This window comes from Melospiza georgiana, chromosome 19 (assembly GCF_028018845.1).
Source record: "Melospiza georgiana isolate bMelGeo1 chromosome 19, bMelGeo1.pri, whole genome shotgun sequence".
NCBI classification, from domain to species: Eukaryota; Metazoa; Chordata; class Aves; order Passeriformes; family Passerellidae; genus Melospiza; species Melospiza georgiana.
The window spans coordinates 9,707,635-9,720,678 of NC_080448.1; the positions used below are offsets into that span (position 1 = coordinate 9,707,635).

Below are 13,044 nucleotides of genomic sequence, written 5' to 3' on the forward strand. Positions count from 1 at the left end.
GGATTTCCTGGAGGCAGGGAATGGACCTAAACAGAAATGATGTGCTGGGGGTAAGAGGATTCCACTGGTTGGAACTAGGGGGACAAGTTCCAAGCCCTGTTCACTGATTGGTTTCTGAGTCTCTAAGTGACCTGGAATTAATCATTCCCCTTTTGTGTCTCAGTTTCTTCTGCCCTAAGAAAGGAACACATTAATTTAGTTGCTCTGTCTCCAAGGGCTGTTGTGATACATAATTAATCTTTATAAATCATTTACTGATCTTTGAAGTAAAGGGTCTGTATTTATTTAAGAGTACAAAGCAGCAGTAACAGAATAAAAAAGGAACATAGAAAAAATATTAGTTAATGCCTAACAATAGACTCTATTCCTGTGTCACCTGTTAGGGCACTGCTGCATCTTTTGGCGTTACATAACAGCTCTTTTTTTTTCTGTGTCACAGTGATTGAGGTATGGCTGCTCAGCCAGAAGAATCAGCCCAGTCTGCAGATCTACAGAATCCTGAACTTGGACATAAGGATGGGACTGCAACAGAGATGCAAAGCAATCAGGGGGGTCACAAACTGCCACATCCTCATCATTACATTTCCTGGAAAGAGTGTTTTCATGAAAAGGTACAGCAGAGGTGTCTGAGTCTGCAGGAGACAAAGATGAGGTTGGTTCAAGCACAAAAGGCAGAAGAGGCAAAGATGAGGAGGAGAGAACCTGGGGACTGCCTGGCCAGAGATTGGTACAATGAGGAGGAGAAGACACTCGACACTCGCCTCTATTTGCTCGACAACCTCCTCCCTACATTAATCCCAGGAGCAGAAAACTTGTTAATGGCAGTGGAAAGAAACCATGTGCTTGTATCAGACCAAGACCCAACCAGATTTAAGCCCACTAATTATCTTGCAGAATACCTGATGAGGCACAACCCTCAGTACAGTGCTCCTACAAAACCAGGCCCATACCTGAGAGAAATGGAGGCGGTCTCGGAGGAGCTCAAATCTTTGAGGCAAGGTACAACATCACAGAGGTGAGAGCATTGGCAGGGTGGCTGGGCACAAGGTCACAGCTGGTGTCTTGGTCTCTGTTTTAGTCCCTGTGGCCTGGCTGGCAGAATCTTGAGCAAAACACACCTTGTGGAGTGCAGTGCCAGGAATTTATTTGTCTCGTAAAAACTTGAGAGGCAGGACAAATACCAGAACGTGGCACACAAAATGAAACACTAGTTATTCCTGTTTAAGGCAATATTCTGCCCTTCACAAGGATATCATTTCTCCTTAGACTCTACCTTAATAACACATGAGCAATGCAAACTGCTTCCAAACTGGTCTAGCTTAGTGACAGCAGCTCTTTGGGACAGGTGTTAGTATGAAAGGTCTGGAGACTCTTCAGATAGTTTCTTCTCTAGTCTTCCAAACTTAATAAAAACATAACCTTTTTTTCCTCCTTCAGGATGATTTCTCTTGACTAAGCCAACAATATTGTCCTGACACATTGTAGAAACTCCTTCACCCAGGATTTTTGTTTAGGCTTTCCTTTCATATTCTGTTTTTCCTTTTAAAGTAGAAACAGTTTTGTATTTTGTTCTGTTGCTTATTTCTGGGCTGTTTGCTTTAGTATAATACTTAATGAATGTTGGAATGGGGTTCCACGGCACCTTACAAAATGCTAAGGTTAAAATGTGAGAGCATTAGTTGAACAATAATTTATTTTCATTGCTCTGTTCAGGAATATATAGATGTGAACTTTTCAGTTCATAGAAGATCCAGAGGTGATTGTGATTAATGTCAAAATTACTCATTCACTACTAGATCACTTTATTCTGTATCTGTGTTTGCAGAATAATGACTTCTGTTTGAATGACTCTCTATTTGCATAAATAGTGCATACACCTTGAAAATTGGTTTCAGTGTCAGGAATTAGGGAAGTAAAATGTTGACATGTCTTATGCAAAAACCCTAAATGAAGATAATTAAAGTTCCCAGTATTATAATGCTTAAAAGGATATGTTAAGTCTCTCTATCTGAGCTTCTGTCTCCACATTTCCATTAAACATACTGCTGCAGTTTGTAGGAACATGCCTGATGTGAATACAACAAAGCAGTGTGAGAACTGAATTTCATACAGTCACTGATAAAAGAATTTCAGTTTCATTTTCTATTTTTTAAATGTTGGTCCAGTATAACAAATGAGCTGAGGAAACATGTCTTTCAGTGAGTTTTCACTCAAGCACAGGCTGTTCTGGGGGGGTGTTTAGGATGTCAGCCTTGCCATGCCTTTGCTTTGGGAACAGTTTTATCATTCCTGTTGTTTCACAGAGGGACACCTGGATATCTCTCTTTTATTTTGAAAAAGTAATTGAACTAAAATGTATAAAATTTCCTGGGGTTTTGGATTGGGCTTTTGTTGAATACAAAGTGTTGGCTACCCATGACCTGTTATCTTGACCTTGGCTGTTAAGCCCATCTTTACATTTGGAGACAGGTTCTGCATTTGTAGCTCTCAGAACTGAGTCGAAGGAAGTGACTATCAAGACTTACAGAAATAAATATCTCCATAGACAGCATTGCCAGGGGGGTTCTGTAATCATGGCTGTAGCAGGTTTTGCATATCCACTGGTAGTAGTACCATGGGATTTGCATTCACAGCAGCTCAGGATTTACATATTTGTGATGACTGGATTGTGGGATTTGCATGGGCTTCTTAAATCACAGCAACACAGGATTTTAACAGCACCACACAGCAGTGAGACTCCTCATGTGAGTCACTGGATTTAAACAGGCTGGAATTGTTACAAGAGCAATGCCAGTCTGTGCTTAACACCTTTCACATAAGCAGCAGAAAGGTGAGGAATGAAATTCTGGCCCAATTGAAGGTCCTGGGAGCCTCAGCATTACCTTCAGGATTCATCACAGGTTCACATCTAACACTTTTCTATCCTCAGTGAGCCCTCTTGGACTTCCTCCAGTTTCTCCTTAGCTGCCACCTGACTGGGAGTCAAGGCAGGAAGGAGAACAGATGGGAGAAATTCCTTATGCACATGGACTCATACCTGAAACAGAGCCTTTGTCCAGGGATGGGAGTCCTTCAGGCTGAGTCACCCAGCCTGTGTGGGAGGCAGGCAGCTCTCTTCCTGAGGAAACATGTTTGGTTCTGCAGGGAGAAGTCACCTCGCTGCCGTCTCATCTTTTCTGGAAATGTCTGATCCAAAATGAGCTCACTTTGCAATGGGTGGTGCCTGGTACTGTTACCCCTGTTTTGCCTGGGGGACACCAGGCAGAGGATGCAGCTGCCCAGTTTTAGGACCCTAGAAATGGATGCAAAAGTGCCGCCCAGTGCAGGTGCAGCACAGAATGTAACTTGTGCTGGACACTGCCCAAATTAATCACCAGAGCACCTGGGCAGCCCTGAGCACAACCCAGGCTCTGCTTCCACTTTGCAGACAGAGGAGGAGCTACTTCTACAAATGGTCTGGTTTTCTCTTTCTGCTGCATTGGAGAAAAATCTGTTTGTCCACTTACGTTGGTACCTGCTGCATTCCTTCTCTTCTCCAGCTCTGGGAGGGAGTCAGAAATTGGGAAAATATTTTACCCTCCCCCTGCTATCAAAGTGCCCGAGGCTGAGCTGCCTCAGCAGCACTTGTGCAATGCCCACCATGGATTAAGGAACCAAATGATTCATTAAGAAACCTCTGTGATAAATGGCCATGAAGAACAAGGACCTTGTGATAAAACTGACTGTGATCAAAGTGTATTGCTGTGACATGTAAAACAGGTCTTTATGTTCATTAAAGAAAATATTGATGGGTTGTAATTTGTAGGATGACCCCAGAGGAAAGGAAAAGGGCAGGGAGAGGATCAGCCCATTTCACAGCACGTGACACCAAGGGGGAAGAAGGGAGCAGGAATCCTTAGCTAAAATGTAGTTTTTGGAGTTGTCAGGTACAAAAGAGGAGCAATTCCCCCTTCTCTGAATAGCTACAGAGGGTGTGAAGGCCATGAAGATGAGCAGCTGCCTCAGTGCAGAGAGATTCCAGCAGCCTCCATGAACAGGAGCTGTTCTCTCCATATGAACTGATCATCTGGCTTTAAGCATTTTGACCTTCCTAAAGGGTTTTTTCCCCATTTCATAAATTAACAAAGTCAAAATCAAAGCAGATGAGTTCAAGATCAATTTTATTAACTTCTTTTGTTGTGTGAAATGGAGGATTGGGAAAAAGCATGGCTGGGTGTTTAGAGAAGCAAAGAAAACAGAAGCAGGAAGAAAGGGAGCTGACTGGCAGTCCAAACCTGCAAACTCCATGTGTTGAAAATGATGGAGAGGCTGAGGTATTATCCCTGTCCTGAGGCACTGAGGGCTCTATTGTGTGAGGCTGCTTCAGAAATTTTATTGAACATTGTTCTTTGCCAGTGAAGTGCTTGTGTGAAAAGGTACTTGAGTTTGGAGACAATGAAGTCTGATGCAATTTTGTTGGTAAATCAAGTGTAGCAAAATTATGCACCTGTCTCCCTGCTAGAATTGAAAGGAACTTGAAGGACATCTACACAATAAATGATGAATGTCATTATAAATGTGAAGGTAAAATGTGTCACTGTTGAAATGACACAAAACTAGGAGAGCTGCACAGATGATTTTCCATTAAATGTCTTCCACATAGACAGGAATTTCAGCAAAGAGTTGCTTCCTTTTGTTTTGTTCTTTAGGGTAGGCTTAATCACTCTTAAGTATGCCTGTGATGGTCTCTTTCTAATCCATGTTCCCATGTCCTACAGGCTGGTCCAGATGAGGGCTGAGGCAAAGAAGATGTATGAGGAAAGGGAGGAGGTGGAAAGACAGAAGGCTGAGGAGACAGCAAGGAGAAGGGAGGTGTTGGCAGCTCTGTTGAAGGAGTGGACAGTGGATGCCCATGAAAGAATCCCAGCAGCCCTGGTAACTGGGGGAGATCCTGCTCTGGTTGTTGCAGACAGGATGAAAAGGACATTTGTGCTAGTGCCATATGCCCAGGCATGGCAGCATGGGACACAAGCATGGTGATGGCTCTGCCACCACAGGGTCAGGGGACAGGGCATTGTCCACAAATCTTACCTATGTGTAAGACCCATGACTGGCCCATATATCTGATTATTCTGGGTGATTTATTTTAGTAATTGTCTACTGCATGACACAGGCTATTACCTTGACTTTTAGGTTCAGAGTGCCTTGAGGTTTTTTCCAGATGTCACTGATTCTATTCCTGAAGATATGAGAAAAGGCAAGTTTTCAATGTGTCTTCCTTAGTTTTATTGCTGTGATCTGAATTCTGACATGAACTGTGAGCAAACAGCAAATGAATTTGATAACAAAGAAAGAATCTCTAAGGGTAGTTACATCAGGATGTCAAATCTTCACATAGATTGGAAAGAGACTGAACCACCATGTAATTCATTAATATGGTCTTGAAAATTATGGAAAAATGTTTAAAAAATCTTTCAGGGAGATAGAAAGACCAGATGCAGACCTTCTCCACTTACATCCCTTAGTAGCCACACATTGCCATTTGCTTATTGCTCTTTTTAAGAGTCACTGTACCAACCTCCTCCTTTTTGAGTTTGTCTCATGGGAGGTCCTGGAAATACTGGCATACTGGGAGATATGGAACAAAGGTGGGATCAACAAACTGACAGTGTTGTTACCTGTGATGGTTTCAGGGGAGTTGCTGAGGTTTACCTCATGCTCCACCCAATTGCTCATCTCATCAAGCCCTTCCCTTGGCCAGTCCCTGGCATCCAGTGACACCCAGCCCAGGGCCTCTGTACCAGAGCACTCAGCTCAGAAAGATTTCCATAATTCCTGTCCACTTTACACAGCTCACACCTGACCTCCCCAGATGATGATAATTGAATAGAACCAGGAACACTGAAGTGGTAACAGGAGCCTGCTGCCAGCCCTTTACACTGAGGGCCTGTAATGATCATCAGTGATAACAAATGTGTCTTTGCTGATTTGGGATGATAAACAGGACACTGCAGAGTGTTTCTGTTGCTGCTGGAGTCATCTCTGCCTGGAGCTCACCCTGTCTGTATTACAGAATTGTTCCTCTGAGTAATCATCCAATGTTGGTAGGATGTTGTGTGGCTGCCAAACAAAGCCCCTGTGCTCCTGCTGTGGAGCTGTGGTTCCCCAGTGCAAACAGACCCTGGGACATGAGATTGAGAAGGAATTTCCTGCCCAGATATTTGCTCTCCAGATGCTGGGAGTGCTCTCTGTACTATTTCTCTAATAGGTTCCATTTCTTAATTTATTTTACTTAATAGCATTCAATGTACATTAACAGAACATTACACTCTGTTTTATAGTTCAATAAAGATAATGTACAGTTTAGGAACATATCAACCAACAAGAGATAAATGCATTCTATAATGAATTTTCTCATTATTACTGATGTATTTAGAAGAAAGAACAGAAAAATAATGCCAACAGAAATAGCGTGTCTGTTCTCAAAGAACTCATTCAGAAACCTATATAGATGTTTGATGTCTCTTCTCAGTTCCATTATAGCAACCCAGAAGATGACCAAAACATGCTTTTGAATATCATCATCAGTTAAAATATTCCCATATTCTTGAGAAAATTACTATGATTTTCAGATTCTTCTCTTGCAAAGCAGAATCCATGTCTCCAGAGTTCTAAGGCAGTTTTATCTGTTTGTTAAATCAAAAATCATTTCCTCCCTCACATAATTAGTTGTAAGTACTGTTAAAATCGTTGCAATTTGCACCAACTTATGTCAAGAATAAATATGACTCTACAGTTTGAATAGCTAAATGGAGATTCTCAGCAAGAGAAATGCAAGCAGATTTAGATGCTCTGTATACAGTCAGATGGTTCAGCTACTGTGGGATAACCTCAAATAAATGTCATCCACCATGAGAAGAAAATTAATGTAACAGCACATCCTGCAAAATATGTGTACAATATGCAAAATCACAACTGTTGCTTTCTAAACCAATATCCCTTCATTTTTTTACCAGCAACCCATGACAGGAAGATGAAAATCTTGAACACATTGGAAAAACCAGTATACCTAGATAAGTTCACAAAGGTGAGAAATGAAATAAGAGCATTTGGTTCAGAATGTGGCACTTATCACAAAGTGTCAGCATTTCCTTGGGGACAGCCTAGAGGAGTAAGTGAAGGGCTTCCCTTCTCCAGCATCCCAGGTAACTGGCTGTATCTGGACATTTCACATTCCATCCTCTCACCACACTTCCATTCTGGCCAGCTGGAGGGAACTGCTTTGCTTTCCTCAGAGCTGCAGCCTTGCTGCTCTTTGGGAAGTGACTCCTGGAGCAGTGGTTTTTAGGACACCCCTCCCCATCCCTTTCTAAAATGTCAAAGCCCTGAATCACTTGGGAATTCAGACTCACAGGAGGTTTGGTGTCCCACTACAACCATTAGCCTGGGGTAATTAGTAACATCCTCACATATTGTTATTTCTGACTAAGTTCCATTAACCGGGATGAACCAAGTCATGAAGATCTGGGATGAGAAGCCTTGTCCTGAACTATCACTGGTCTGAGCCATAACCAAACTGCAACAAGTCTCATAAATATTCATGAAGCATAACCAAGTAGTTTTAATCTCAAAACTGTCATTGGGAAACACCAGAAGTGTGGTTTCAACTCATCAAAATCATAAATGTAGTTGGAAGTTTCACCCCGTTACTCTGCTGTTCCTCAAGCTGAAAACAGCCAAATTGTTTCAAACTCTATTTATTGAAAGCTGTCCAGGCCAAGGCTTTGCCAGCAATTTTTACCTGAAACAGAGCTAGATTTTATGGCTGGGTAATGAAACCTGTAAAAAGGGGTGTTTAGAATAGGAATAATGGCAGACCCTCATTGCAGCAGTGCTAGTGGGTACTGTTGTAATAATTAAAACCAGAGTATAAAGCAGCTGTGCAGAGACTAATTCCAAGCAACCATGTGTGATTTTTTTGTGCCTTCTTCCCTCTCAGGAGACTCACATGTTTGGTATTTTGCACAGAGATGCTTTTTTATGGTAACTTGTTGAAGGTTTTTTTAAGCATGAAATGAGATATTTTTGAATTTAACCTCAGAATTATTGCATCTAATTAAGAAGACTATTGTGGATAATGAGAGCCCAGAGAATTGCTTTTGTCACTGCAATGAAGCATCAGTCCATAACCCCTATGGTACATATATATAATCACTGAATGAATTCATGCTCCATTAGCATTAGAAAACTGTTTAAAATGTACTTTGTGTACTCTTTATTTTAACTCAATTAAAGATATGACAACAGAGATCAGAAGCACGAAAGACATGGATTGTCAGGCTGTGTGATTTGCCAGGAATGTTCTCTCAGAACATATTCTCTGATTCCTTTTCCAGTCTGGTTTTAATTGAATCAATTGATGAGGCTTTCATCACTTCCCTTGGGGACTGTTCCATCATCAGGACAGGGCTGCTTCTAATCCTCAGCTACAATTTACCTTTGTTCACCCCTTTCCATCACCCACCAAACCCAGAAAGAGATGATCTTCCTCCACGCTGGTCACGGCCCTTTCCCATGTGGAAAGCATTGCTTTTAATGGACCTTAAAATTAAAAAGCTTTTTTTTTTTTTTTCTTTCTTGAATTTAGTGCAGCTTTGGGTTACTTAAAGGCTGTTAGAAACTCAGTAGAGAGACCTCACACATCATTGTTTTTCAGGTTTGGAGGTTTTTTTTCAGAAATGCAGAACTGTGGCTGTTGTATTCTTATATCCTTTGTGACAACCTCGTGGGGTCTTTTATATGAAAAGCATTTAAATCCCAAGGACCAGCCCTTAATGGTTTATTTCACAAGCTTTGTGCTCTAACACACAGAAGCCCCAGCAGTCTGGCACAAAGCTATTGACACCAAGGGAAATGCTCACATTGTCTTTGCAGGGTCAGAATCAGGCTTTAAAGGTGAGATTATTTTCCACGATTGTATGAGGCTTTCTCCATTTCTAGTGAGATCAGCAGGAACAAGAACAGATCCATTGTTTTTGATGATAATGTGGTCACAAACTATACCAAGGACTCTGTGTAGCAAGAAGGAGGCGTGCCAGCTTTCTTTGGAGAGGTGCAAAATCTCTCGGTTAATAACAAATTAATGTATGTTAATTATGTGTACAGTAATTTACACATCAGCCAAGCAAGGCTTAAGCCTGTGATGGTGCCCACATGATGCTTGTAAACAGTGTCCTGTGAAGCTGTTAGACAGTATTAGTGCAGGAGCCTTTGGATGTGTCATCAAGGTGACATTCAGAATAACAAACTGCTTGTCCAACCTACCTGACCCCAACAGCCTCACCTTTAAGGTTCCTCTCTCACAGGGCTCTGGGTTCTAATAACCCCAAGAAGCTGGTGGATACTCATAGCCCCAGATGTGTCACCTTCTCTCCAACCTACATCCTTTTTATGCTGAAATGAAGAAAAAACCCACATTGCATTAGGAGCTCTTCTTTCCTACCAGCCATCCCTCAGGCCATTGCTTTTTTTCTGTTCTTCCTCTCTTCTCCACTTGTCCCATATATTTGGAAATTACACAATATAGACATGAATAATAATAACATATATTAATATTTCAGCTGGTTATTGCCTGTGTGGCATTTCAACAAGCCCAAGATATTTTAGCACTTATGTCAGGTATCCATACTCTCAAAATTGGATAATGGGAAACATTCTGTGCTTTGGAAATTCCTCCTTTTAACTGTATGAGCTCCCTGTTAGTGTGGCTGGCTCAAGAAACCTACTGTAATAATTCAGCCCAGGCTCTGGGATTGTGGTTTGTTCTGATGGCCATTATTATTTATGTCATGCACACCACATTTTTAGAACCATATTGCTTTTGCTCATAAAAGCCACATGGCTATAAATCCAAAGTTAAGGTGTCTCCAAGGCTGGAACATAAAATCAATCTCAAGTCAGGAGTATTCCCAGTGTCAGAGGACTTGGGTGACAGCAGGCTCATTTTCAAAAAGATCTTCCATTTTTTTTATTGTATCCAACTGCTTCTCTAAACACTGAAATTGTAGGCAATGCTCCTTTTGTGGCATTTGAGAGTTGAGTGACTGTCACTCCTGCAGAAATGTAATGGCTCAAAATGCCTCCTTGGGGGTGAAGTCAAGAATACTAAATGCTGCAGAAAACCATGGAGAACTTAAATCCTCCACAAGAAAATTGAGCTTAAGCCACAACTTTTCATAGGAAGGATCTGATCCAGCATCTCTGCTTGAGCTTGATAAGTGGTCTCTGGACCAGGAAAGGAACTGATCAGCATACATTTCTGCAGTGTGCCAGGCTTGTTTGGAGAATATTGTTTCTTCTGAAGGAGAGAATGAAGTAGGCACCAAGTCTGTGTTGTGTTGGCACATTAAATTACAAATTCCCAAATATTTGATTGCACGTAATAGATTTTTAGGAGTTCAACTAAAGGTGAAAATACTTGAAGAAAGATAACCATGTCCACTGCTGCTTTCTCTCTATAGCTTATCTTTTCCTATGCTGAACATGTTTCAAGTGCCAAGTTCCAAGAAATTGTGGAATATCTCCATAAGTGTGCTGAGGACTTCCAAGAAGCAACAAGACTTGACGCACGGAGGCAATTTTTTATTGATCTCTTCCGAGTTTGTGATCGTGGCAAGGTAGGCAAAGCAGCTCAGCCTAATTTTAACGTGGGCATGCTCCCAGTTTGGTATTTCTCTGGGTCACTGCTTGCTTTTTCTTTTCCTCGGCTCTAGATCCTCTCTTTGTGCTTACTCAGCAGTATTTTAGAGAACAATAGCTGCTGCACTGTTGTTAAATTCATAGTTCTTAGACACAGAAACATCCAACAGCCTATTAACTGATGGCTAATTAGAAACTGAATTAGCTAAATTGATGACTTGGGACTGAAGTTTGGTGATTCTGGAGAAAAAATTAACCATGGCCTTTAATTCTAAAAAATTACCTGCTTCCACAGCATGTTCAGAATATTTGAGTGCTAATTTATCTATTCAGCCACATTTCAGCAAAGCTAATCTGATGTAGATTGACTTTAACAAATGTGCACATTACTTCAATAATTACATATATTGCATTAATTATGTTGCATTACTTTGTAGATCAGAAGGGCTTCTATCAATAAATCTCATAGTTAAAATTTAAAATGCAAAATAATCCACCTTTACAGCCTCTCTGAGAACAGTACTGTGAACTTCAGCCACAGTTTATGGACAGGAAATTAAAATACAGTAAGTCAGTTACAGAGCTGGAACTGAAACTCAAAAGCCATAATTTGGTTTTCAGCAGCTTTAAACTCTATCTATCATCCTCTCAGTGCACCTGCACCTCCATTAAAAAGCAAACAAAAAAAGTGCTAGACTCATTAGAAAACCAGTAAATAGTAAGAACTGAAGAATCAATGGCATGAACTATTGCTAAAAACTTGGGCTTCATCCAAAAAGTGTGGTACTTGTTATGAGTACCCTCAGTTTGGCAGTTGCTGGCTCCTACAGAGCAAGCAGTTGCCCTAACCTCAGTTTTCTCCCCAACATAAATTTTATATTCCACCCAGCACTCCTCCAGCTATGCTTGCAGAGCCTACCCAGAGTGAGCTGTGCTCTACAATGTCATGCTAATAATGTCATTACTGAAAGGAATTACAGGGCTCATTTCAACACCAATAGTGTGTTGTAGAGAATAGCAGGCAAGCTGCAGTTTCAGGGATGAGGGAAGAAATGTGTCTGCTTCCCAGCTAGGAGACATTTGACTTTCCTAAGGCTCTGTCAAGAAGGGCTGGGATGGATCCTCCTGCCTACAAGGATATAGAGACCTGAGTCCTGGCTTTGCCATGGATTTCCAAAGGATCCCTTCTTTCCTTTCATGTTTTAAAGTGACTTTCTTCCTATTATTTCTGTGGCAGTAATCACCATCTCCATGCTGCTAATCCCAGTGGAATCTCAGGGGCAAAGAGCCAAAAACACTAACACAACAGGAGTGAGCAGCTATCAGCAATGACGCCACTGCTGCCGAAAAAAACCTGATCAGAGCACAGAGCTGTGGTTTCCAGGCTCCGAGGTAGCCCTGCCCTGCAAATTGAGTTCACTCAAGTGTCGTGTGGGCCACGCAGCTCTTTTAAACCTGGCCTGGTTTCTTTTGTAAAGTTCTACTGTACCCACAGGGGAGATAAAATGCAAAGTAACCCAAGGACTTCTACCACTTGAATGTGATCCATTACCTGTAGAGCCCATTCTGCAAAGCACAGCAAAGCAGTTGTTTCAGTTCCTAATTTCCATTTGTTTGGTAGCAGGCAGTTATTCCAGTCTGCATGGTGAGTGTGGCTGGCTGCCTCAATGAGCTGCAATTAGGGCCAGGGAGCTGAGAAAGCAGTGTTTAAATTACAGTCAAATTAGAAGGTATCCACATGATCATTATTATGATTTCAAATGCATGCATCCAGAAGGATGGCAGCTCAGAAGGACAGCCTGGGCTATCCACTGCAGCAGAAAATTCCCAAGACAATCCCAGAACACAGTTGGATCACTGCTATAATACCCCAAAAGGCAATGTCTCTGTGAATTTTTAACTTATTGTCCCTGTGCTCACTTGTATCAGTTTATTTTATAACTCTTCATTACTTTCCAAGGATGTTTTAAACAAGGGATTTTAAAATTAAATTTAATTTAGTCAGAGATTAGTTTTCAAGCCAATGTAGTTTGAGACACCCCTGATTATCTTTCTTGCCATACAGCAACAACAAAGTCTGCTTTCTCATGACCTTTTCTAAATGTCTGTTCTACCCTCTTGCTCACTAACAAGCTCATTGAAGGGTTCAGGATACACACATCACATTTCCAGAAAAACAATCAAATGGTTAAACACTGACCTATCCCTGATTAAATGGCAAGTCTGGTTTAGTCTGTGTTGCCAAAGGAATTACTCACAGGTCACAGAACATTGCTGAAAACAGCCGAGAATCATCACCTGCCAATATCTAGGTGACAAAAAATTAGGTCAACATGTTTCAACTCCCTGGGCACTAAAGCTGCCCCG

The 13,044-nt window shown here is 41.5% G+C and overlaps 1 protein-coding gene across 1 annotated transcript in view; it reads left to right on the forward strand.

Moving 5' to 3' along the window:
* EFCAB5 (EF-hand calcium binding domain 5) overlaps positions 1–13,044 on the forward strand; it is a 35,921-nt gene that overhangs the window by 6,635 nt on the left and 16,242 nt on the right. Inside the window, exons 3-7 of the mRNA XM_058037472.1 lie at positions 440–1,015; positions 4,758–4,914; positions 5,173–5,236; positions 6,996–7,066; positions 10,500–10,655. Of these exons, the coding sequence (XP_057893455.1) occupies positions 450–1,015; positions 4,758–4,914; positions 5,173–5,236; positions 6,996–7,066; positions 10,500–10,655 (1,014 nt within the window). The 5' untranslated portion in view covers positions 440–449. The remainder of the gene's footprint in view (positions 1–439; positions 1,016–4,757; positions 4,915–5,172; positions 5,237–6,995; positions 7,067–10,499; positions 10,656–13,044) is intronic.